Source organism: Panulirus ornatus, chromosome 7 (genome assembly GCF_036320965.1).
Source record: "Panulirus ornatus isolate Po-2019 chromosome 7, ASM3632096v1, whole genome shotgun sequence".
NCBI classification, from domain to species: domain Eukaryota; kingdom Metazoa; phylum Arthropoda; class Malacostraca; order Decapoda; family Palinuridae; genus Panulirus; species Panulirus ornatus.
In genome coordinates this window covers 22,278,687-22,305,962 of record NC_092230.1, presented here as the reverse complement: position 1 = coordinate 22,305,962, position 27,276 = coordinate 22,278,687, and the positions used below count along the sequence as shown (strand labels likewise).

Here is a 27,276-nt window from a genome sequence, read left to right as displayed (position 1 = left end):
TGAGAGTAAGTGAGCTTGGGAAGGAGACTTGTCTGAGGAAGTACCAGGAGAGACTGAGTACAGAATGGAAAAAGGTGAGAACAAAGGAGGTAAGGGGAGTGGGGGAGGAATGGGATGCATTTAGGGAAGCAGTGATGGCTTTCGCAAAAGATGCTTGTGGCATGAGAAGCGTGGGAGGTGGGCAGATTAGAAAGGGTAGTGAGTGGTGGGATGAAGAAGTAAGATTATTAGTGAAAGAGAAGAGAGAGGTATTTGGACAATTTTTGCAGGGAAATAATGCAAATGAGTGGGAGATGTATAAAAGAAAGAGGCAGGAGGTTATGATCAAAAGAAAGGTGCAAGAGGTGAAAAAGAGGGCAAATGAGAGTTGGGGTTAGAGAGTATCATTAAATTTTAGGGAGAATAAAAAGATGTTTTGGAAGGAGGTAAATAAAGTGCGTAAGACAAGGGAACAAATGGGAACTTCAGTGAAGGGCGCAAATGGGGAGGTGATAACAAGTAGTGGTGATGTGAGGAGGTGGAGTGAGTATTTTGAAGTTTTGTTGAATGTGTTTGATGATAGAGTGACAGATATAGGGTGTTTTGGTTGAGGTGGTGTGCAAAGTGAGAGGGTTAGGGAAAATGATTTGGTAAACAGAGAAGAGGTAGTAAAAGTTTTGCGGAAGATGAAAGCCAACGAGGCAGTGGGTTTGGATAGTATTGCTGTGGAATTTATAAAAAAAAGAGGGTGACTGTGTTGTTGACTGGTTGGTAAGGTTATTTAATGTATGTATGACTCATGGTGAGGTGCCTGAGGATTGGCGGAATGCTTGCATAGTGCCATTGTACAAAGGCAAAGTTTTTATCGAGGATATAAGGCAAGTGTACATGTAGGAAGAGAGGAAAGTGATTGGTTCTCAGTGAATGTAGGTTTGCGGCAGGGGTGTGTGATGTCTCCATGGTTGTTTAATTTGTTTATGGATGGGGTTGTTAGGGAGGTGAATGCAAGAGTTTTGGAAAGAGGGGCAAATATGCAGTCTGTTGTGGATGAGAGAGCTTGGTAGGCGAGTCAGTTGTTTGCTGATGATACAGCGCTGGTGGCTGATTCCTGTGAGAAACTGCAGAAGCTGGTGACTGAGTTTGGTAAAGTGTGTGAAGAAGAAAGTTGAGAGTAAGTGTGAATAAGAGCAAGGTTATTAGGTACAGTAGGGTTGAGGGGCAAGTCAATTGGGAGGTAAGTTTGAATGGAGAAAAACTGGAGGAAGTAAAGTGTTTTAGATATCTGGGAGTGGATTTGGCAGCGGATGGAACCATGGAAGCGGAAGTGAATCATAGGGTGGGGGAGGGGGCAAAAATTCTGGGAGCCTTGAAGAATGTATGGAAGTCGAGAACATTATCTCCGAAAGCAAAAATGGGTATGTTTGAAGGAATAGTGGTTCCAACAATGTTGTATGGTTGTGAGGCGTGGGCTATGGATGGAGTTGTGTGCAGGAGGGTGGATGTGCTGGAAATGAGATGTTTGAGGACAGTATGTGGTGTGAGGTGGTTTGATTGAGTAAGTAGTAATAGGGTAAGAGAGATGTGTGGTAATAAAAAGAGTGTGGTTGAGAGAGCAGAAGAGGCTGTTTTGAAATGGTTTGGTCACATGGAGAGAATGAATGAGGAAAGATTGACCAAGAGGATATATGTGTCAGAGGTGGAGGGAATGAGGAGAAGTGGGAGACCAAATTGGAGGTGGAAGATGGAGTGAAAAAGATTTTGAGTGATCGGGGCCTGAACATGCAGGAGGGTGAAAGGCGTGCAAGGAATAGAGTGAATTGGAACGATGTGGCATACAGGGGTCGACGTGCTGTCAATGAATTGAACCAGGGCATGTGAAGTGTCTGGGGTAAACCATGGAAAGTTGTGTGGGGCCCGGATGTGGAAAGGGAGCTGTGGTTTCGGTGCATTATTACATGACAGCTAGAGACTGAGTGTGAACGAATGGGGCCTTTGTTGTCTTTTCCTAGCGCTACCTCGCACACATGAGGGGGAGGGGGTTGTTATTTCATGTGTGGCGAGGTGGCGATGGGAATGAATAAAGGCAGACAATATGAATTATGTACATGTGTATATATGTACATGTCTGTGTGTATATATATATGTATACGTTGAGATGTATAGGTATGTGTGTTTGCGTGTGTGGACGTGTATGTATATACATGTGTATGTGGGTGGGTTGGGCCATTCTTTCGTCTGTTTCCTTGCGCTACCTCGCTAACGCGGGAGACAGCTACAAAGTAAAATGAAAATAAATAATGTAAAGGTTAGATTATCATAATCATGCTTTTCTGATATTAGTATATGGCATTATGCACATGGACTGCAACTGTTCCAAAAGATAGTTGATATGATTTTACACTGGATAAGTTGGTGGGACCAAACTGGAAGAATTTTTTTTAATACTTAATGTTAATTTATCAGTTTATCCTCATTGAAACTAGTGTTGGAAACTAGCTGGTTTTGTTCTGCATCTGTAGGGTAGTCTTAAGAGAGTACAACTAAAGTTGCGGAGTGCGGTTCTCAGCATCTTATTTTTTCTGTGATATTACTAATGCTAAGGTAATATTGGTGAGGATTATAAACAAGGAAGATGTTAATTAGTGTTGAAGTATAGAAAATACTTATGAAAGATAAACAAAATCTATGAAAGATGTCAACTGACCTCCTTCATGATTTAGATTTATCTTAATGTTCATTGTTCTGTTAGAATATACCAGTCACACCCAGGATTGAATATCATACATCTTCCAGCAAATGTCAATAAACAGACAACAGATCAAGCACCCAGTGTTAATGTTGCTGCTGCTCAACCGCCTCCCAAGCAGCCCTTTTGTGTGATTTGTACTGTACATCTCTGCTATTAGAAGGGGTTCAGTGACTTCATGGGTTCTTTTGATATTTTCCAAGTGTTTTGTATACTTTTACAAAACTGATAAGTTACCAAATGATAAGTAGATGTAAGGTAGAAAATATCTATTTCAAATATAAGTAGTGTGAACCTTTTTATAGTTTACAGAACTGATGTTACCAGATGATAAGTAGAAGTAAGGTAGAAGATATTTATCTTAAACATAAGCAGTGTAAATCTTTTTATAGTTTAACCTGCAGTCTTAAGCTGTGCAAGAACTTTGGTATATAACTTGTTAATTGTTGCATGACAGCAGCACTGGAAATTATGAAATTTTATCTAAAAAATTCTAATGCAACTGCTAAGTACTGAAATCTTTCTTGAAATGCAGGAGTTAATTGTACATGGAATCTGTCTGGTACTACTGAATACTCTTCTTTCAAAACAAATATCTGAACCTGGAACTGATTATGCATCTCTACATGAATTAAGCTGATCCAAAAGGGATAAGTTCAATATTATGGTCCCCCAATCTACATGGACCTTAATGCAGTGGTCAGATTTGTGTGTAGCGATGATGGCTTGAGCTATGGCAGTGGGGATTTTCCTTTCCCTGATAGGTTTAACCATGCTGCAAAGGTCAAATTTGAGCTCTCAGATGAATGCATGTAGGCTATTTTCTCTCCTTTACTTTTTGTTCTTCCCTTCTTGGTCTTTGAAAACTGGAATTGGTCTTTTGTTAGAGTTAAAATGAATATCTAAGATATTGTATTTTAAACCGCATTAAGAGTGCTGAATAGCCTTAGATGCTCCAGTGTTTGGACTATAAGCCTAAATTTTATAATCCAATCCAATTCTATGTTATGGTTCGAAATGACATGCAGTTTGGTTCATTTAATTAGTTTAAGCGAACTGAAACTGAGTTTTTTCATGTAACTGAACTCATCTTGACAAATGTGACCCTTTTTAGTGAAACGCCATACTAAGCTAGGTAAGGTTTTGCTTTAGTAGTGCCAGAAATATAGCTGGAATATGATTGATATTTTTTCAGTAATATTGTACTCTGTGGGAAATACATATGAGCAACAGATCTTGAATGGCATTTTATTTTATCCAGGTATAATGAATAACTCGATTGACTTCTGAATATCAGTGACTTTGATGTTTAAAGGCAATATACTGTGTAGTGAATGTAGGAAGACCATGGGAGTGTGATTAGTTAATTGATTTTGTCTTGTGACTTTAAGTAACGTGATATGGGGAGGGTTATGAAGATAAGATCAGATTATGTAAAAGTAGGTAAAACATGCAGGAGGGTGAAAGGAGGGCAAGAAATAGAGCGAATTGGAGTGATGTGGTATACAGGGGTTGACGTGCTGTCAGTGGATTGAACCAGGGCATGTGAAGCGTCCGGGGTAAACCATGGAAAGCTGTGTAGGTATGTATATTTGCGTGTGTGGACGTGTGTATGTACATGTGTTTGGGGGGGGGTTGGGCCATTTCTTTCGTCTGTTTCCTTGCGCTACCTCGCAAACGCGGGAGACAGCGACAAAGTATAAAAAAAAAAAAAAGGTAAAACACCTTTGTAGCTCAACAAAACATGATACATCTAACATTTGATTTTCTTTTTACTATCATATCTTCTGTTGAACACCATCTGTTTAGTATCTGTCCTAATATCAGAGACCCAATTGTCTCATGATGCTCATGCTAGCCCCCTTCTCATATCCGACGATAGTCTCTAATCATGATTCAAGTTCAAAGGAAGTGTCTCTGCTTATTTCAGCTTCAGCACACCTGTGGCATGCCTTCAGGTTTATGAGACATACTCTGTCATCTGGCTCTAGGTTTCTCTCCCAGCTACTACGTTTTTTGCTTTGTTTTACCTACTGCTCTCCTAATTCTACAAATTTTATGAAAATTTTTGACTGATTAAACTTCTGCCATAAGGCACATCCTCTCACCAGCAAGGAGATTTCAACTTTCACTGAAGTGAATGGTTGAACTCCTCCCATTAGGATGGGGGTGGGATTTAAGCCCTCACATTCTCCATTCTCAGTGATCTATAGCAGCTTATCACCCCACCCCACCCCACCTGCTTTCCTGATCACTGTGACCACTTTCGTAATATTCTGAATTTGTTTTTCACCTCTAATCCTTTATGCTGTAGCTACATAGCCTCACCTCAATTAGTTCATCTGAACCCACCCTCCAACTGCCTCTTCTAAACATAAATATTGTCACCTCAACAAACTTGAATGGAATAACTGAGAAAATTTTTTGTCTGACATTCCCTGGGTAGATTATTGTGTCTTGTGTGGTGATGCTTTTGTCTCTGCCAAATGCATAACAGAAATTATTGTTGTAGGCATAGAAACATTTAACTCCTCTTGTTCCAAGACGAACTCATCTTTCAATCTGTGGCTCAACTGTTCATGTTTTGAGGCCATTTAGGCAAGGGATCAGGCACATTGGACTTGGAGAAGCCCTCTCACTCCCATTCAGCATTTATGAGAATCTACAATCAGTGCAACGACAATGCTCTTGAGGCAAATCCAGAGCCCTTTTAAGAAAGGGGTCCTGAGACAGTTATAGATAAATGAAGGTACTTGTAAATATATATTTTTCAAACTAGATTGTGATTTCCTTCCTAGAAAGGTAGCTCCAGAAGCAGACAAAGAATGATGTCATCAGTTTACTTCCAATCTCGCTGTCATAAAATGCTCTGAAACCAGATCTTATCCACTGCCTAGCCCCAAAAACCTCTCCTTGGTTTCTCCTGACCTCTTCATGTGGCCTGGTTAACCCAATGATGGCACAACCCCCTGTTTACCACATAAGTCAAGTTCATTCTTTCCTGTACATTTCTTTCACCCTCTTGCATGTTCAGGCTGTGATGACTTAAAGCCATATTCATTCCATCATTTCATCTCCATAGTCTCCCTCCCCTTCTGACACATATTATCCTCTTATTCAGTCTGTCTCCTCTCATCCCCTCCATATGTCCAATCCACTCGTGCACACATTGTTCATGTTCTCTCAGTCATACTCTGGCACAGCTGAGAATGATGGATTGTCAAGGCAGAGGTATTCCTCAAATATATTAATGTAATATGCACTTAGAATTTTGCTATAAATCTCATTAGATTGTTGGAAAAACTCATGGTAAAGGATTCTTTCTGCAGTGCAGAGGAAAGGCGTGGGGGTAAATCCAAATGTTGGAAGTAAGAGACAAAATTTTATTCTCATATATATCTGATTGTCAGTTATCTGTTTCTGGTGCTGCCTTGCTAAGGTAGGAAATGGCAAACAAAAATGAATGAAAGAAAGACTGTACGAAAAGGGTAGATTTAATTAGTAGAAACACAACTGATGCAGTCCCCCCTTCTCTCTCTCTCTCTCTCTCTCTCTCTCTCTCTCTCTCTCTCTCTCTCTCTCTCTCTCGTAATGTTGTTCCCATGTTGTGCTTTTGTAATCTATGTTTGTAAATCATTATCCATGGTTAAAGCAAGAGCAAAAATAGTTCTTTGGATAAAATGAAATACGTGAATTCTAAAAATCTAGTTTCCTTTCTAATTGTAATTTTTCTATTTCAGACTTGCTTTTAGAACTCTTGTAAGGAAATATGGATGTGACATATGTTTCACCCCCATGATCATAACTGACAGCTTTTTGCAGTCAATTCAAGCCAGACACAGTGATTTCACTACATCTAAAGGTAGGTATTTTATTTTGTAATTTTTTTGAATATTGGGGAAATTTCATGTACAGCACATTTTTTGGTAGGTTAACAAGTTAGGGAACTATAAGCTGACCACCTCCAGCAACCAACACCAGAACTGCCTGGAGCACACCACTAAATCTCCTCATATTATTTATGTATTCTGATAACATTTCACTGAACGCATCCAACTCATGCAACAAAAAAGAACAAAGTACACAGAGTATAGAAAAGAAGATTGGCCTTCTAGCATGCCCACGATACATAGAATATAAGTTCTAAGAATTCATCTTAGATAATTTCCCATTCTTAGAGCATGCTGTTTGATGTTTCATCATGACCTACAAAATGCATACAACACAAGGTTGTAGAAAGCATTATAACCCAGAATTTTCCCAGATCTTTTAAAGCAAAGAAACATGCTCACACAAAGCCACTCATCATCACTAGGAACTATGGAACAAATTCAAACCATAGTCTGATCACCAAAATGTAAACAGCAAACTGACTCTCCATGCTTAACACAATGTACCACAAAACCAAAAGCATCCAACTCTGGTGAACAGTATAGGCAATCCATACCTCCCACACTACCTTGGCCCGTCAACACACGAAACACCTTTATTCCAAATGCATATGCTCACATCCTTACTCTAGTTTTTATGTGTAGTGTACCAAAACTAGAGCTCCATATCCACAACCAGGTTTACTCTGTCTTGTGTGTATATCTTTTACACAGACAGACAGACAGACAGACAGACACACACACACACACACACACACACACACACACACACACACACACACACACACACACACACACACACACACACACACACACACACACACACACACACACCTGTGTGTTCAGGGCCTGATCACTCCTGATCTTTTTTATTCTATCCTTCTATTTGGCCTACCCCTTTCCCCAGTTCTCTCCACTTCTGACACATATATCCTTGTTGTTAACCTCTCTTTACTCATTCTCTCCATATGTCTGAATATGATTCCAGTTGTGACATCAACACATCTCAAGATCTGTCTCCCAACTGTTTTCCTTTGTTTCAGCTTTCAGAATTCCTTCCATGAGGCCATGAAATCCTCTCACCCACAAGCTGAGACCCTTTACTTGGGGATTTTAACAAATCATCATAGGGATTAGTTAGATTATTCCTGTCCCCAGGGTGGAGGATTGAAGCCCTCACATTCTCCATTCTCAGTGAACTAGAGCAAGTAATCACCCACCTCACCCATATTCTTAACTGGATTTGTTTTTCATCTCATCATGCTGTAGCTGCACAATCTTGCCTCCAAGTGGGTCATCTAACCAAACTCTCATAAATGTATCTATTAACTGGACCTCCCCCTCTGGCAGCCTCCCCTAAAGGAAAATATTAGCACCTCAACAGACCTGATTGTAATATCCTATGAAAATAGTTTTATGACTTCCCTTGGGTAAATTACTGTCTCTTATGTGGTTGTTTCTGTTTCCACCAAAGGCATAGCAGCAGTTATTGTTGCAGGAATGGAAGTATTTATCTGTTCTTCCTCCAAAATGACATCTTCAAATCCAAGGTTCAACATTCCTATTCTGAGGCCATACAGGCAAGGGATCAGGCTTAGTAGACTTAGAAAAACTATCCCATTCAAAAGAAGTGCATGAACCTCTCATTTTCATCCATTGAGAGGTCTATTTAGTCTTTTGCTAAATGCATCTCTGACAACTTCTGTTGCTCTACCTTTCCTTCACTTGTCTGATCTGATGGTACTATGGCTGTCTCCCCTGTTGATGAAGTAACTCTCTATGGTTTTCATTTCTCCTTTAACTCTGCCTTGGATGACTCTGACATTCATTCATCCTGAATCAGCCACCAGTGCTGTATCATCAGTGAACAACAACTGACTCACTTCCCAAGCTCTCTTATCCACAGCAGACTGCATACTTGCCCCTCTCTCCAAAACTCTTGCATTCACCTCCCTAAAAACCCCATCCATAAACAAATTAAACAACCATGGAGACATCACACACCCCTGCCGCAAAGCCGACATTCACTGAGAACCAATCACTTTCTTCTCTTCCTACTCGTACATATGCCTTACATCCTCAATAAAAACTTTTCACTGCTTTTGATAACTTGCCTCCCACACCATATATTCTTAATACCTTCCACAGAGCATCTCTATCATATGCCTTCTCCAGATCCATAAATACTACATACAAATCCATTTGCTTTTCTAAGTATTTCTCACATACATTCTTCAAAGCAAACACCTGATCCACACAGCCTCCAACATAAAAAAGAAATCTGTTGTTACCTTTTTGTGGGATTATTGCCTTAGACTCCTTATGTCTTGTTGTCTTTTCTTCTCTGTGGAGGGTTTGATCTACACCTATTCTCTTACTCTGCTTATGCTTTCTTTGTTTTTATGTATTAATCATTATATTGGTTCAAAGTATTTCATGGATTTGATAAATCCAGGTAAGGCTAAATGTAAAGTTTACTTTGTTTCACAGCATCCTAACAGTAATCTCATGAGAACCCAGTGGAGGACAAGGATACCTAACTCATCTGAAGAATCGGTACTGCAGAGTTCTACATGCAGTACTTAACTGGTGGCCACCAGATATGACATATCATGTTGATATGGCAGTGTTGTAGGATTGTTGAAAAGAAGTAAGTGAAGTAGGATTAGCAAGATATGCAGGTATATATAAGCTGAATGCAAACTTGTAAATTCAAGTTTCTCTTTAGTGGTGGAACATGACTTTTATGAGATTACAGCACTATCCAACAGACATTATCCTCAGTGTTGCTGGTTCTTGTCTGAGAAAGTTTGCTTTTGTGAACCCCTGGTTGGTTCAGACAATCTGGGTACAAGAAATTGGTCATTAGGGTAGCATCTTGTCATTGCATGTTTAGTTAATTACAACTTTCCTATTATTATATTTATATTTTGTAATCATTTCAGAGGATCGTCCATTAGTTGTGCAGTTTGCGGCAAGCAAAGGTGAAGATTGGGCTAGGGCCACAAAAATAATTGCTCCGTAAGTATGTCACAGGTACATACAAGAGTTGTGTACCATGCCTTGCCTTTTAATGCAGCATCTTCCTAGAATCTCATTTCTTTGCAGCCCTCTAATTAATGCTTGACTGCAGTCCTACTCTTATTTCTGTGCAGCAAGCACCTCTGAATGAAGTGCATAATTTCCTTGAGCAAATCTGATATCCTGCAAATTTAGTTTAGTTTTTTTTGAGTTATCAGAGCTGAAAAGTACAGTTAAGGACAGACTCAGGCTCCTTATGTGTAGCAATCATACAAAATGCATTTCAGCAGAAAACAGATTTAAATACAAATTACAAATGTTACACACTAGTACTGCTTTATACACTCTCTACCTTTCTCTCTCATTTTGACTAAAATACTGTGCTAGAATTTGTATCTTTCCATTATTTATACCATACTTATGTCCTACTGTTTTTCTTCCATGCCTTCGTACACTTATTTTACTCCTTTTTAATCAAATGTTCCCTCTTTTCTATTCAAGGCATGGTCTCTTCTCTCTCTCTCTCTAAATACTTTTGTCCATTACTGGAGCTTTTTTCCTAAGATAGTTCTTTGTGTACATGGGAGGAGTCAGTCTCTGATTAATATCTTTGTTGGATCGTTATAGATTTTCACAGGCATTAATACATTTATATATGTATTTTATCCTTCCTTTTTTTATGTGTTGGATGAGACTTAGATGGCATGGGTATTCTTATTCCTCTATCACTACTTCACTTTATTGGTTTTTGCAGAAGTCACCCATCATAAACACATTTTATATAAGTGTAAGTTGTTGGATATTTTATTCGTTTGCAGTTTTAAGAGAAAAGAAAATAAGTCTGTGCTTCACACACAGTATGGTTCCTGGGTGAAAGCAGTTTAGCTGATGACATACTTTTGTTACAGGCCCTCATAATCTTTTGCTGTTTTACAGCTTTTGTGATGGTGTTGACCTAAACTGTGGATGTCCACAACGTTGGGCCATGGCTGAAGGGTATGGAGCTTGTCTCATCCACAAACCAGAACTAGTTGCGGATATGATTCATCAGACTCGGAACACTGTCACTGACCCCGACTTTACAGTATCCATAAAAATCAGGATTCATAAAGATTATAAGTAAGAGGTTATAAGTCTTATGATGTAATATATATGTGTTTACAGTTATTTTGTGTAGCAAACCTCTGTTAATTGAACTGTTGACTTTTATCATAGCAGGCATTTTATATGTCAGTCCTCCTAACCTAAAGCCTAGTTGTTATATAGCACTTTAGGATTCATATAAACTTCCTCCATTCACCACATTCTTTAGACATTTTTTACAAAATACTGTCAAAGCATTTTTTTATCAGTTTTGCCCCTCCTTTGTTGTAACACATTTTCCCCATCTTTTGAAGTTCCTCTCTTTGTATACTTTTTAGATATGTCTTTTACTTACATTTGATATGTGTGCTTTTTTTTTTTTTTTTTTTTTTTTTTTTTTTTTCCGCTGTCTCCCGCGTTTGTGAGGTAGCGCAAGGAAACAAACGAAAGAAATGGCCCAACCCACCCCCATACACTTGTATATACATACGTCCACACACGCAAATATACATACCTACACAGCTTTCCAAGGTTTACCCCAGACGCTTCACATGCCCTGATTCAATCCACTGACAGCACGTCAACCGCGGTATACCACATCGATCCAATTCACTCTATTCCTTGCCCTCCTTTCACCCTCCTGCATGTTTAGGCCCCAGTCGCACAAAATCTTTTTCACTCCATCTTTCCACCTCCAATTTGGTCTCCCACTTCTTCTCGTTCCCTCCACCTCCGACACATATATCCTCTTGGTCAATCTTTCCTCACTCATTCTCTCCATGTGCCCAAACCAGTTTCAAAACACCCTCTTCTGCTCTCTCAACCACGCTCTTTTTATTTCCACACATCTCTCTTACCCTTACGTTACTTACTCGATCAAATCACCTCACACCACACATTGTCCTCAAACATCTCATTTCCAGCACATCCATCCTCCTGCGCACAACTCTATCCATAGCCCACGCCTCGCAACCATACAACATTGTTGGAACCACTATTCCTTCAAACATACCCATTTTTGCTTTCCGAGATAATGTTCTCGACTTCCACACATTCTTCAAGGCTCCCAGAATTTTCGCCCCCTCCCCCACCCTATGATTCACTTCCGCTTCCATGGTTCCATCCGCTGCCAGATCCACTCCCAGATATCTAAAACACTTTACTTCCTCCTGTTTTTCTCCATTCAAACTTACCTCCCAATTGACTTGACCCTCAACCCTACTGTACCTAATAACCTTGCTCTTATTCACATTTACTCTTAACTTTCTTCTTTCACACACTTTACCAAACTCAGTCACCAGCTTCTGCAGTTTCTCATATGAATCAGCCACCAGCGCTGTATCATCAGCGAACAACAACTGACTCACTTCCCAAGCTCTCTCATCCCCAACAGACTTCATACTTGCCCCTCTTTCCAAAACTCTTGCATTCACCTCCCTAACAACCCCATCCATAAACAAATTAAACAACCATGGAGACATCACACACCCCTGCCGCAAACCTACATTCACTGAGAACCAATCACTTTCCTCTCTTCCTACACGTACACATGCCTTACATCCTCGATGAAAACTTTTCACTGCTTCTAACAACTTGCCTCCCACACCATATATTCTTAATACCTTCCACAGAGCATCTCTATCAACTCTATCATATGCCTTCTCCAGATCCATAAATGCTACATACAAATCCATTTGCTTTTCTAAGTATTTCTCACATACATTCTTCAAAGCAAACACCTGATCCACACATCCTCTACCACTTCTGAAACCACACTGCTCTTCCCCAATCTAATGCTCTGTACATGCCTTCACCCTCTCAATCAATACCCTCCCATATAATTTACCAGGAATACTCAACAAACTTATATCTCTGTAATTTGAGCACTCACTCTTATCCCCTTTGCCTTTGTACATTGGCACTATGCAAGCATTCCGCCAATCCTCAGGCGCCTCACCATGAGTCATACATACATTAAATAACCTTACCAACCAGTCAATAATACAGTCACCCCCTTTTTTAATAAATTCCACTGCAATACCATCCAAACCTGCTGCCTTGCCGGCTTTCATCTTCCGCAAAGCTTTTACTACCTCTTCTCTGTTTACCAAATCATTTTCCCTAACCCTCTCACTTTGCACACCACCTCAACCAAAACACCCTATATCTGCCACTCTATCATCAAACACATTCAACAAACCTTCAAAATACTCACTCCATCTCCTTCTCACATCACCACTACTTGTTATCACCTCCCCATTTGCGCCCTTCACTGAAGTTCCCATTTGCTCCCTTGTCTTACGCACTTTATTTACCTCCCTCCAGAACATCTTTTTATTCTCCCTAAAATTTAATGATACTCTCTCACCCCAACTCTCATTTGCCCTCTTTTTCACCTCTTGCACCTTTCTCTTGACCTCCTGTCTCTTTCTTTTATACATCTCCCACTCAATTGCATTTTTTCCCTGCAAAAATCGTCCAAATGCCTCTCTCTTCTCTTTCACTAATAATCTTACTTCTTCATCCCACCACTCACTACCCTTTCTAATCAACCCACCTCCCACTCTTCTCATGCCACAAGCATCTTTTGCGCAATCCATCACTGATTCCCTAAATACATCCCATTCCTCCCCCACTCCCCTTACTTCCATTGTTCTCACCTTTCTCCATTCTGTACTCAGTCTTTCCTGGTACTTCCTCACACAAGTCTCCTTCCCAAGCTCACTTACTCTCACCACCCTCTTCACCCCAACATTCACTCTTCTTTTCTGAAAACCCATACAAATCTTATGTTATGTTATGGGAGTATAAAATGGTGGTTTGTTTCACTTTCATAGCAGAGCTTTCCACAGCAATACCCTTTTTTCTTTCATTTTTGTTCTTACAATTTTAAGAAATGCCAGGTTTTCAACATTGCTTCTAACCTTAATGAAAGTAAGATGAAAAAGAATAACTTATAGCTTCTCCATTATCTATCAAATCACATTTCACACATCATCCCTCTCTGAAACAGCTGTTTTACTCTTGTTTGTAATTATGCTAATTTTTTAGTCTCATAGGTGACTTCACCAGAGTTAACAATACCTATGTGGATTTTGCTGATATTACAGTACATTATCTACACATATGATTAAATCCCTAAATGGCAGTCTCTGAATTTCTAAGATTCACAGTGATAACTTCATTCCCAGTCAAAGTATCTTCATCAGACTATGTCTATTAAAAAATCTAAGTGATCCTTATATCATACTATTTAATCTAATGTGGAAAGGGAGCTGTGGTTTCAATGCATTACACATCACAGCTAGATACTGAGTGTGAACAAATGTGGCTTTTTTTTTTTTTTTTCTTTTCCTGGCGCTACCTCGCTGGAAAGAGGGGGTGCTGTTTCATGTCTGGTGGGGTGGCAATGGGAACAGATGAAGGCAGCAAGTATGAAGAATACATACATGTGTATATGTCTGTGTATGTATATGTATGTATACATTGAAATGTATATATATGTGCGTGTGTGGGCATTTATGTATATATATGTGTATGTGGGTGGGTTGTGCCATTCCTCGTCTGTTTCCTTGCACCACCTTTTTAACGTGGGAGACAACGATTAAGTATAATAATATAATAATCATACCATCTCTTGTCAGTCAGTTAATGGTTGCTTCAAATACCATATGCATACTTTGTTTCTGTCTTTAGCAGTTATCTTGATTCAGTAAGTGCTCTAAATGTACATATTCTGTAATCCTTCCCAGTTAATCATGATGTTCTGAGCCTTCTTCAGATTAATAGGTGATATATGCGCACCTTTCTTTATTTGGATTTTTTATTGCTGAATATTTTCGTGATAATGACCTGATCTACTTAATGATATGCTTCTATAGAAAGATCTGTTTTACGGAACCTCAGTAAATCTAACTTGCTTGATTCTAGGTATTCTGTAATCCCATACCTTTCTCTATTTGACCTTTTTCTTGCTAAATTTTTTTGTGGCAATGACCTGATCCACTTAAATTTTGTATTCTTCCAAATAAAAGATTTAATCCACACAACCATAGTAGATCTAACTTGCTTGATTCTAGGTGCTTTGTACTTCTTCCCAATTGATTATGTTTTGAGCCTTCTTTAGATGAATATGTAATGAATATGTAATCATTCATATCTTTTCTTGCTAATTTTTTTTGGTTAATGACTTGATTAATGTTGTCATATTCTTTCAAAGAAAGATCTAATCCACAGAACTATAATAGATCTAAGTTGCTTGATTCTTGGTGCACCCTCCATAAGTTACCTCTGCATTATTGTCAATGTGACCTCCTTATGTTAATTCATAAGGATGTAAGCTAGATGACATATTTGATGGCAGTGCAAAAGAATGAAAACTTTTAAGACTGAAGTGGATTGAGTTTTCAGTATTTCATTAAGTCAATCTTGATCTTGTAGTGCCATAAGCTTCTTATGATCACCCAGAGTTTTTCTCACTGTAAGGGAATACTTGGTAACTGAACTCTAGACAATTGATTTACCACCAATCTCTCACAATGCTAACCTTAATACTCTCACTTTGTTGTATCAGGCACACTGTAGACTTTGCAAGACAAATGGAATCTGCTGGAGCTTCCTTTATCTCTGTCCATGGGCGTACGCAAGAGCAGCGAGGAGACCCAGTCTGCCTGGATGCCATTAGAGATATCAAAAGTGCTCTTAAAATTCCAGTCGTGGCTAATGGTGATATCAGATCAATGGATGATGCATACCAAATACAAAAGATTACTGGAGTTAATGGTAAGAATTTAGTTGTACAATGTATGTGCTTAGGAAGGTGTTTAGAATGCCAGGTTTGTAAGTTTTTATTATCTTTTTCCATAGTATGGATTTTTGCACTCAGGAAGGAGATTTTAAGAATTTAGCCAATAAGTGTCTAGAAGAGGGTGGAAGAATTATTGTTACCCCTACATAGCATTTGTTACACAATGGAGTAGAGTGAAGAAATCTAAAAATTTTGGCGGAGGTTTCCTGTATCATCCACATTTTTGCAGATGCTCTTTAGATGCTCCAGATGCTTAAGGTGCAGTGAATTCTTGTTTGAAAAATAGTAATCCAGAATATTTTAATTGCTTTCAACCATTCCTGCACAATGAATAACTCTGATGTCTTTATCTGCTTCTTTTTAGAGCATGCCTTTTTTAGCGTCAGAATATTTACAGCTCGTACTCTCTTGAACAGTTTTCTACACCATCTTCAAGGCTCTTTTTTACCACTTTTTTCCTAACTTGTAGGCAATTGAAAAATGATATACCTGATGGTGCAAGCCATGATGTTTGCTAGAGTTTTGATTCCATGTTATTTCTTTTCCCTGTTGTCACTTTCTTCATGTAGTTTGAATCTGTGCTCCAGTTCTTTTAATCAGTGTGGTTACACTCTGTATATAATTATGGATGACCCTTACTCATACATAGATGTAATACTAAACGTTTCAAAATCTGTTTTAAGATCGAGATAGTTTCAGGTGTACTCCTCCTTCAGCAATAGTCAAAACTTGAATAAGAGCTTGAAAGAGAGCAAAACAAAACTATACATAAGTTCCAGATTTTTTTTCCATGCTTGATTGATGTTTCCTGTGTTAGTGATGTAGCACAAGGAACAGACAAATAAAGGCTACTTCTGCTCACATCCATTCTATAGCTGTCATGTGTAATTTCATGAAACCACACCTCCCTAACCACAACAGGCCCTACAGACCTTTCCATGGGTTACCCCAGATGCTTCACATGTCCTGGTTCTGTCCACTGATAGCATGGTGATCCTATTATACCACTTCATTCCAATTCACTCTATCCTGTTTACTCCTTTCACCCTCCTGTGTGTTCAGGAACCTTTTTGTGGGGCTCCTGCAGCTTTGAGGCTGCATTCCAATCAGATGGAAGGAAATTATGGACTCCTTTGAAGTGAGAAGCTCTTTGAAGATACTGTTCTCCTTTTCTTTCATTGATGATGATGCAGTCTTGCTAAAGATGACTTTTCACTTGCTATGCAACCACAAGTAGGCAGAGTGTGAGTAGATTTGATGAATTTGATATTAAGCCGTACTTCAGTACTAACTACTTCAGTGAGTGGAAAAAAGTAGGAAACTAAGAAGCCGATTACAAAATTTTTTTAAGAAATTTTTCCATTGTAAATGAACTGTGGTTACATAGAACAAAGTGAGAAAGAAAACTGTAAATGCTGGTTATATAAATAAGTTTGAAATTTTATGTGAAACTTTAGGAAATGAGGCCTCATGAGCATAACATTCCTCCCCTCTGTTTCACAAATAGGAAATCACTTACACACACACACACACACGGTAGAGAATGTTCAAGATATGGGGCCCCTTAAGTGTAAAACTCCTTCCCTGTGCAGTGCAAATAGTTGATTACACACACACACACACAGTAGAGAATATTCAGGGATGGGGCCCCATAAATGTAAAACTCCCTCCCCGAACAGTACACACATACACATACACAAATGAATGTGACCTGTATGATTCTGAATGAGATAATTAGAAAGCAATTGGATGACTTTCTATAAGATAGAAAGTACTTAAGTGAGAGACATCATGGCTTTCGGGAAAGGAGGTCATGTGTAACAAACTATAGATTTTATGAGAGAGTGAGCTCTCTGTATCTCTTGTAGACAAAAGAAAAGGGTGTTTGGATTGATTGTATTTGGAATGCTGGAGAAGATTTGACACACTAGTGGATGTGAGACTGATGAAGAAGCTAGATCAGCAGGTAGGAATAAGGGAGAAACTTATTTGATGGATTGAAGAAGGGAACAAAGAGGACATGTCAGAGGAGTCTTCCCATGATGGGTCGAGGTCACCATCGAAGTGCCACAGGTTCTGTTCTAGGGCCATTGCTCTTATTGATCTATGTGAATGACCTGATTATGTTTGCAGACGATGCATTGGTCATCATGGAAGTGAAAAGTATCACAATGACAATGCAGCTACAATTACAATAGTTACTTTGACTATAGTCACCATGTCAATATAGCCACCATGACAGTACATTTACCGTGAAAATCAAATCCCCATGATAGTATATCCTTAATTAAAATATGAGAATCTCTTCATCTTACAAGGGAACCTTGACAGACTCTAAAGTTGGTCTTATACATAGTTGACGAGGTTCATTACGATTAAGTGCAAAGTAATGAGTATGGGCCACAGTGAAGAAATGCCTCAAAATAATTGTCATGTAGCAGGAAACAAGCTGCTAGAATCTTTATGCGAGAAAGATTTGGGTGTTGACATTGTCCCAGACCTGTCACCTGAATTCCACCTTGGGAGAATAGTGAAGGAAGCTAACTCTGTGCTAACAAATATGACAATAGCATTCAAGTTCATGGATCAGGAATTATTCAGCAAGATGTTCACATCATATGAAAAGCTAGAATTGAGATAATCTTTGGAAGTTTGGTCACTGCACTTCAAGAAGCACAAGGTGCTAATATAGAGAAGGGCTAGAGGGTAACAAAAAAAAATGTTACAAGTTGTACCTCTGTAGTCTGGCAACTCCCATGGTCCAGCACGTTTTGAATCTGCCGCCTTTAATTTGTGGATCTGCCACCAGAGCAGCACTTTTAGCAGCGCTAAGGTGCCACAATCTATTTACACTGCTGAGCTGATTAACAGTCCCATAAGTTTCTTACATTCAGTTATATGCTGAAAATTAAAGCCAGAAAAGTTTGAAGTTTTGGAAAACTTTGAAAGGTGTCAGGGGTACAGAATCAGACTGCACTTGTAGAGTGGTTCAATCTCCAATAAAATGAAGATGTAAACATTTCTGGAGAGATGCTTATTGAGCTGGCCAAAGTTTTTCATAGAGAACTAAAGCTAGACTATGACTGTGAATATTTGCAAGGATGGTTACACAAGTTTAAGTGGAGACATGGAATTTCAGTACATAGCGTGTACAGAGAAAACACAGTGCTGACGTGGAAGCTTGTAGTGTAAGATCATATTAAAAAAAATCAATAAAAACTCCAATTATCTATAAAACTCCAATACTCTATTAAACAACCAACAGCAATATGTACAGGGTGGGAGAAAGTGTAGGAGATGGCTGCCTCGGCTGGGACTGATGCAGTGCAGGGCTATCTGCTTTGACAATAACAATAAAACAACAATAGTAACAAGAGCCAACCAAAGCTAACTACCAACCAATGGTCATTCATTACATTAACTACTCTTCACAAAGCTGGGACAAAGTTTGTGGTGAATTAGCACAGTTAGTGGCTGTGGAAAACCTAGCCCCAGAATAAGTGTATAATATTAACGAATCTTCCCTGTATTGGCATTGTATACCTCGAAAAACCCTTGCCTAAGATACTGAGGAGTCTCCATCTGGGGATACTTCTGATGTACACTGACGAAACATTAAACACCTTGTTTGAAAGATTTATTGGATATATTATTTTCTATCCCCTGGGGATAAGGGAGAAAGAAAACTTCCCATGCATTCCCCACATGTCGTAGAAGGCAACGAAAGGGGACGGGAGCGGGGGGCTTGAAACCCTCCCCTCCATGTATTTTAACTTTCTAAAAGAGGAAACAGGAGTCACGCGGGTAGTGTTCATCCTCCTCGAAGGCTCAGATTGGGGTGTCTAAATGTGTGTGGATGTAACCAAGATGAGAAAAAAGGATTGATAGGTAGTATGTTTGAGGAAAGGAACCTGAATGTTTTGGCTCTGAGTGAAACGAGCTCAAAGGTAAAGGGGAAGAGTGGTTTGGGAATGTTTTGGAAGTAAAGTCAGGGGTTGGCAAGAGGACAAGAGTAAAGGAAGAAGTAGCACTACTCCTGAAACAGGAGTTATGGGATTATGTGAGAGAGTGTAAGGAAGTAAATTCTAGATTGATATGGGTAAAACTGAAAGTGGATGGAGAGTGATGGGTGATTATTGGTGCATTTGCACCTGGGCATGAGAAGAAAGATCATGAGAGGCAAGTGATTTGGGAGCAGCTGAGTGAGTGTGTTAGCAGTTTTGATGCTTGAGACCAAATTATAGTGATAGGTGATTTAAATGCAAAGGTGAGTAATATGGCAGTTGAGGGAATAATTGGTGTTCAGTGTTCAGTGTTGTAAATGGAAATGGTGAAGAGCTTGTAGATTGGTGTACTGAAAAAGGACTAGTGATTGGGAATACATGGTTTAAAAAGCGAGATATACATAAGTACATGTATGTAAGTAGGAGAGATGGCCAGAAAGCGTTATTGGATTATGTGTTGATTGATGGGCATATGAAAGAGACTTTTGGATGTTAATGTGCTGAGAGGTGCAACTGGAGGGATGTCTGATCATTATCTTGTGGAGGCGAAGGTGAAGATTTGTAGAGGTTTTCAGAAAAGAAGAGAAAATGTTGGGGCGAAGAGAGTGGTGAGAGTAAGTGAGCTTGGGAAGGAGACTTGTGTGAGGAAGTACCAGGAGAGACTGAGTGCAGAATGGAAAAAGGTGAGAGCAAAGGACATCAGGGGATTGGGGAAGGAATGGGATGTATTTAGGGAAGCAGTGATGGCTTGCGCAACAGATGCTTGTGGCATGAGAAGTGTGGAAGGTGAGCAGATTAGGAAGGGTAGTGAGTTGTGGGATGAAGATTATTAGTGAAAGAAGAGAGGGGCATTTGGTCAATTTTTGCAGGGAAATAGTGCAAATGAGTGGGAGATGTATAAAAGAAAGAGGCAGGAGGTCAAGAGAAAAGTGCAAGAGGTGAAAAAGAGGGCAAATGAGAGTTGGGGTGAGAGAGTATCATTAAATTTTAGGGAAAATAAAAAGATGTTTTAAAAGGAGGTAAATGAAGTGCGTATGACAAGAGAACAAATGGGAACATCAGTGAGGGGGGCTAATGGGGAGGTAATAGCAAGTAGTGGTGATGTGAGAAGGAGATGGAGTGAGTATTTTGAAAGTTTGTTGAATGTGTTAGATGATAGAGTTGCAGATATAAGGTGTTTTGGTCGAGGTGGTGTGCAAAGTGAGAGGGTCAGGGAGAATGATTTGGTAAACAGAGAAGAGGTTGTGAAAGCTTTGCGGAAGATGAAAGCCGGCAAGGCTGCAGGTTTGGATGGTATTCCAGTGGAATTTATTAAAAAAGGGGGTGACTGTGTTGTTGACTGGTTGGTGAGGATATTCATTGTATGTATGACTCATGGTGAAGTTCCTGAGGATTGGCAGAATGCATGCATAGTGCCATTGTACAAAGGGAAAGGGGATAAAGGTGAGTGCTCAAATTGCAGAGGTATAAGTTTGTTGAGTATCCCTGGGAAATTATGTGGGAGGGTATTGATTGAGAGGGTGAAGGCATGTATAGAGCATCAGAGTAGTGTGGTTTCAGAAGTGGTAGAGGATGTGTGGATCAGGTGCTTGCTTTGAAGAATGTATATGAGAAATACATAGAAAAACAAATGTAATCGTAAGTAACATTTATGGATCTGGAGAAGGCATATGATAGAGTTGATAGAGATGTTCTGTGGAAGGTATTCAGTGTATATGGTGTGAGAGTTGATACAGATGTTCTGTGGAAGGTATTAAGTGTATATGGAGTGGGAGGCAAGTTGCTAGAAGCATTGAAAAGTTTTTATTGAGGATGTAAGGCATGTGTACGAATAGGAAGAGAGGAAAGTGATTGGTTCTCAGTGAATGTCGGTTTGCGGCAGGGGTGCGTGATGTCTCCATGGTTGTTTAATTTGTTTATGGTTGGGGTTGTTAGGTAGGTGAATGCAAGAGTTTTGGAGAGAGGGGCAAGTATGCAGTCTGTTGTGGATGAGAGACCTTGGGAAGTGAGTCAGTTGTTGTTCACTGAGGATACAGCGCTGGTTGCTAATTTGTGTGAGAAACTGCAGAAGCTGGTGACTGAGTTTGGTAAAGTGTGTGGAAGAAGAAATCTGAGAGTAAATGTGAATAAAAGCTAGGTTATTAGGTACAGTAGGGTTGAGGGACAAGTTAATTGGGAGGTAAGTTTGAGTGGAGAAAAACTGGAGGAAGTAAAGTGTTTTAGGTATCTGGGAGTGGATTTAACAGCGGATGGAACCATGGATACAGAAGGGAATCACAGGGTGGGGGAGGGGGGCGAAAGTTCTGGGAGAGTGAAAAATGTGTGGAAGGTGAGAACATTATCTCGGAAAGCAAAAATGGGTGTGTTTGAAGGAATAGTGGTTCCAACAATGTTATATGGTTGTGAGGCATGGGTTATAGATAGGGTAGTGTGGAGGAGGGTGGATGTGTTGGAAATGAGGTGTTTGAGGACAATATGTGATGTGAGATGGTTTGATCGAATAAGTAATGAAAGGGTAAGAGAGATGTGTGGTAATAAAAAGAGTGTGGTTGAGAGAGCAGAAGAGGGTGTATTGAAATGATTTGGTCACATGGAGAGAATGAGTGAGGAGAGATAGACAAAGAGGATATATGTGTCAGAGGTGGAGGGAACGAGAAGTGGGCAACCAAATTGGAGGTAGAAGGATGGAGTGAAAAAGATTTTGAGCGATTGGGGCCTGAACATGCAGGAGGGTGAAAGGCGTGCAAGGAATAGAGTGAATTGGAACAAGTGCTATACCGGGGTCGACGGGCTGACAATGGATTGAACCAGGGCATGTGAAGCATCTGGTGTAAACCATGGAAAGTTTTATGGGGCCTGGATGTGGAAAGGGAGCTGTGGTTTCGGTGCATTATACATGACAGCTAGAGACTGAGTGTGAACAAATGTGGCCTTTGTTGTCTTTTCCTAGCGCTACCTTGTGTGCGTGCTGGGGGAGGGGTTGTCATTTCATGTGTGGCGGAGTGGCGATGGGAATGAATAAAGGCAGCAAGTATGAATTATGTACATGTGTATATAGGTATATGTCTGTATATGTATATATATGTATATGTGTGTGTGTGTGTATATGTGCGTATGTATGTGTATGTGTGTATATGTGTATATATATGTATATTATCCCTGGGATACGGGTGAAAGAATACTTCCCACGCATTCCTCGCATGTCATAGAAGGCGACTAGAGGGGATGGGAGCGGGGGGCCAGAAATCCTCCCCTCCTTGTATTTTTTAACTTTCTAAAATGGGAAACAGAAGAAGGAGTCACGCGGGGAGTGCTCATCCTCCTCGAAGGCTCAGACTGGGGTGTCTAAATGTGTGTGGATGTAACCAAGATGTGAACAAAGGAGAGATAGGTAGTATGTTTGAGGAAAGGAACCTGGATGTTTTGGCTCTGAGTGAAACGAAGCTCAAGGGTAAAGGGGAAGAGTGGTTTGGAAATGTCTTGGGAGTAAAGTCAGGGGTTAGTGAGAGGATAAGAGCAAGGGAAGGAGTAGCAGTACTCCTGAAACAGGAGTTGTGGGAGTATGTGATAGAATGTAAGAAAGTAAATTCTCGATTAATATGGGCAAAACTGAAAGTTGATGGAGAGATGGGTGATTATTGGTGCAAATGCACCTGGGCATGAGAAGAAAGATCATGAGAGGCAAGTGTTTTGGGAGCAGCTGAATGAGTGTGTTAGTGGTTTTGATGCACAAGACCGGGTTATAGTGATGGGTGATTTGAACGCAAAGGTGAGTAATGTGGCAGTTGAGGGAATAATTGGTATACGTGGGGTGTTCAGTGTTGTTAATGGAAATGGTGAAGAGCTTGTAGATTTATGTGCTGAAAAAGGACTGGTGATTGGGAATACCTGGTTTAAAAAGCGAGATATACATAAGTATACGTATGTAAGTAGGAGAGATGGCCAGAGAGCGGTATTGGATTACGTGTTAATTGACAGGCGCGCGAAAGAGAGACTTTTGGATGTTAATGTGCTGAGAGGTGCAACTGGAGGGTTGTCTGATCATTATCTTGTGGAGGCTAAGGTGAAGATTTGTATGGGTTTTCAGAAAAGAAGAGTGAATGTTGGGGTGAAGAGGGTGGTGAGAGTAAGTGAGCTTGGGAAGGAGACTTGTGTGAGGAAGTACCAGGAGAGACTGAGTACAGAATGGAAAAAGGTGAGAACAATGGAAGTAAGGGGAGTGGGGGAGGAATGGGATGTATTTAGGGAATCAGTGATGGATTGCGCAAAAGATGCTTGTGGCATGAGAAGAGTGGGAGGTGGGTTGATTAGAAAGGGTAGTGAGTGGTGGGATGAAGAAGTAAGATTATTAGTGAAAGAGAAGAGAGAGGCATTTGGACGATTTTTGCAGGGAAAAAATGCAATTGAGTGGGAGATGTATAAAAGAAAGAGACAGGAGGTCAAGAGAAAGGTGCAAGAGGTGAAAAAGAGGGCAAATGAGAGTTAGGGTGAGAGAGTATCATTAAATTTTAGGGAGAATAAAAAGATGTTCTGGAAGGAGGTAAATAAAGTGCGTAAGACAAGGGAGCAAATGGGAACTTCAGTGAAGGGCGCAAATGGGGAGGTGATAACAAGTAGTGGTGATGTGAGAAGGAGATGGAGTGAGTATTTTGAAGGTTTGTTGAATGTGTTTGATGATAGAGTGGCAGATATAGGGTGTTTTGGTCGAGGTGGTGTGCAAAGTGAGAGGGTTAGGGAAAATGATTTAGTAAACAGAGAAGAGGTAGTAAAAGCTTTGCGGAAGATGAAAGCCGGCAAGGCAGCAGGTTTGGATGGTATTGCAGTGGAATTTATTAAAAAAGGGGGTGACTGTATTATTGACTGGTTGGTAAGGTTATTTAATGTATGTATGACTCATGGTGAGGTGCCTGAGGATTGGCAGAATGCGTGCATAGTGCCATTGTACAAAGGCAAAGGAGATAAGAGTGAGTGCTCAAATTACAGAGGTATAAGTTTGTTGAGTATTCCTGGTAAATTATATGGGAGGGTATTGATTGAGAGGGTGAAGGCATGTACAGAGCATCAGATTGGGGAAGAGCAGTGTGGTTTCAAAAGTGGTAGAGGATGTGTGGATCAGGTGTTTGCTTTGAAGAATGTATGTGAGAAATACTTAGAAAAGCAAATGGATTTGTATGTAGCATTTATGGATCTGGAGAAGGCATATGATAGAGTTGATAGAGATGCCCTGTGGAAGGTATTAAGAATATATGGTGTGGGAGGCAAGTTGTTAGAAGCAGTGAAAAGTTTTTATCGAGGATGTAAGGCATGTGTACGTGTAGGAAGAGAGGAAAGTGATTGGTTCTCAGTGAATGTAGGTTTGCGGCAGGGGTGTGTGATGTCTCCATGGTTGTTTAATTTGTTTATGGATGGGGTTGTTAGGGAGATAAATGCAAGAGTTTTGGAAAGAGGGGCAAGTATGAAGTCTGTTGGGGATGAGAGAGCTTGGGAAGTGAGTCAGTTGTTGTTCGGTGATGATACAGCGCTGGTGGCTGATTCATATGAGAAACTGCAGAAGCTGGTGACTGAGTTTGGTAAAGTGTGTGAAAGAAGAAAGTTAAGAGTAAATGTGAATAAGAGCATGGTTATTAGGTACAGTAGGGTTGAAGGTCAAGTCAGTTGGGAGGTAAGTTTGAATGGAGAAAAACTGGAGGAAGTAAAGTGTTTTAGATATCTGGGAGTGGATCTGGCAGCAGATGGAACCATGGAAGCGGAAGTGAATAATAGGGTGGGGGAGGGGGCAAAAATTCTGGGAGCCTTGAAGAATGTGTGAAAGTGGAGAACATTATCTCGGAAAGCAAAAATGGGTATGTTTGAAGGAATAGTGGTTCCAACAATGTTGTATGGTTGCGAGGCGTGGGCTATGGATAGAGTTGTGTGCAGGAGGATGGATTTGCTGGAAATGAGATGTTTGAGGACAGTGTGTGGTGTGAGGTGGTTTGATCGAGTAAGTAACGTAAGGGTAAGAGAGATGTGTGGAAATAAAAAGAGCGTGGTTGAGAGAGCAGAAGAGGGTGTTTTGAAATGGTTTTGGCACATGGGGAGAATGAGTGAGGAAAGATTGACCAAGAGGATATATGTGTCGGAGGTGGAGGGAACGAGGAGAAGTGGGAGACCAAATTGGAGGTGGAAAGATGGAGTGAAAAAGATTTTGTGTGATCGGGGCCTGAACATGCAGGAGGGTGAAAGGAGGGCAAGGAATAGAGTGAATTGGATGGATGTGGTATACCGGGGTTGACGTGCTGTCAGTGGATTGAATCAGGGCATGTGAAGCGTCTGGGGTAAACCATGGAAAGCTGTGTAGGTATGTATATTTGCATGTGTGGACGTATGTATATACATGTGTATGGGATGGGTTGGGCCATTTCTTTCGTCTGTTTCCTTGCGCTACCTCGCAAACGCGGGAGACAGCGACAAAGCAAAAAAAAAAAAAAAAATGTATACGTTGAAATGTATAGGTATGTATATGTGCATGTGTGGAAGTGTGTGTATATACATGTGTATGTGGGTGGGTTGGACCATTCTTTCGTCTGTTTCCTTGCGCTACCTCGCTAATGCGGGAGTCAGCGACAAAGCATAATAAAAGTATATAATTATTTTCTTTTTCAAGCTTTGTTCTACTTATGATAACGCAGCATTATGTATGTGAAATGAGCCAGCAAGACTAGGGGTCGGGAATATGTTTACATAGGGGGTTCCCTTAGGGTTCAATTTCTGTTTTCTAGCATTTTCTGTGGTTAAGTAATGGCCAGGTCCCAAGGTTGCCAGATTAAGGAGGTTCAACCTGTATCATAATTAAGAGAGCTGAGTGACAGGGAAAGGCTAGAGGCTTTAGATTTGTCCACCTTGGAAGAGAGAAGAGTGAAAGTTGACCTGATTACAATCTTAAGTAAGTTTCTGAAACAGATTGATGACATAGTGAACAGTTCTTCGAGAGAAATAGAGGTAGAACAACCAGATGTGATGTAAAATTGAGCAAGAAACTTGTTCAAAGAGATGTGAGGAAGTACTTTTATAGTGTGAGAATGGTGAGTGAATGGAATGAAATGAATGAAGATGTGATTAGTGCTGATAGCATACAGAAATTTAGGAAGTTTCGCAAATGGACTTCACATTGGGTCAGATTTATGGTTGATGATTTTCTCTTTTTCATACATATTCACCATTTCCTACATTAGCGAGGTAGCATTACAGAACAGATTACTGAGCCTTAGAAGGGAAAACTCCTCATTTGGCCCTCTTTTCTGTTCCTTCTTTTGAAAAAGTAAAATGAGCGGTAGATTTCAAGCCCCCCCCCCCCCCCCCCCCCCCCCCCCCAACCCACCCACACACACACACACACACACACACACACACACACACACACACACACACACACACACACACACACACTATTGTTCCTTTTAGTCATCTACAACATGCAGGGAATATGTGGAAAGTATTCTTTCTACCATGTCCCCAGGAATAATAGTAGATGATAATCAGCCCAATTAATGTAAAGAAATAGGATAGGACATAGTGAAAGAAGACCTCATTATGAGTGTTCTTTTGCTGAAATTCAACCCAATATATTCAGAGAAATAAGATAGGACACAGTGAATGAAGATTCAGTATGAATGTTCTTTAGCTGGAAATAATGTGCAGGGATCTATGTGTGAGAGGGACTTAGGAGTTGATGTTGTCCCTGACCTGTCGCCAGAGTCCCAGAAG

The 27,276-nt window shown here is 40.2% G+C and overlaps 1 protein-coding gene across 14 annotated transcripts in view; it reads left to right on the top strand.

Moving 5' to 3' along the window:
* The window catches only part of Dus4 (Dihydrouridine synthase 4), a 333,705-nt gene that overhangs the window by 297,411 nt on the left and 9,018 nt on the right, over positions 1 to 27,276 (top strand). For 13 of the 14 annotated variants that reach the window (XM_071663316.1, XM_071663320.1, XM_071663315.1 and 10 more), the window contains 4 exons: positions 6,466 to 6,587; positions 9,561 to 9,636; positions 10,573 to 10,755; positions 15,293 to 15,501. In XM_071663316.1, coding sequence (XP_071519417.1) covers positions 6,521 to 6,587; positions 9,561 to 9,636; positions 10,573 to 10,755; positions 15,293 to 15,501 — 535 coding nt within the window. In that variant the 5' untranslated portion in view covers positions 6,466 to 6,520. Of the gene's footprint in view, positions 1 to 4,880; positions 5,475 to 6,465; positions 6,588 to 9,560; positions 9,637 to 10,572; positions 10,756 to 15,292; positions 15,502 to 27,276 lie in introns of those variants that run through there. The other variant, XM_071663322.1, reaches the window with a different exon arrangement.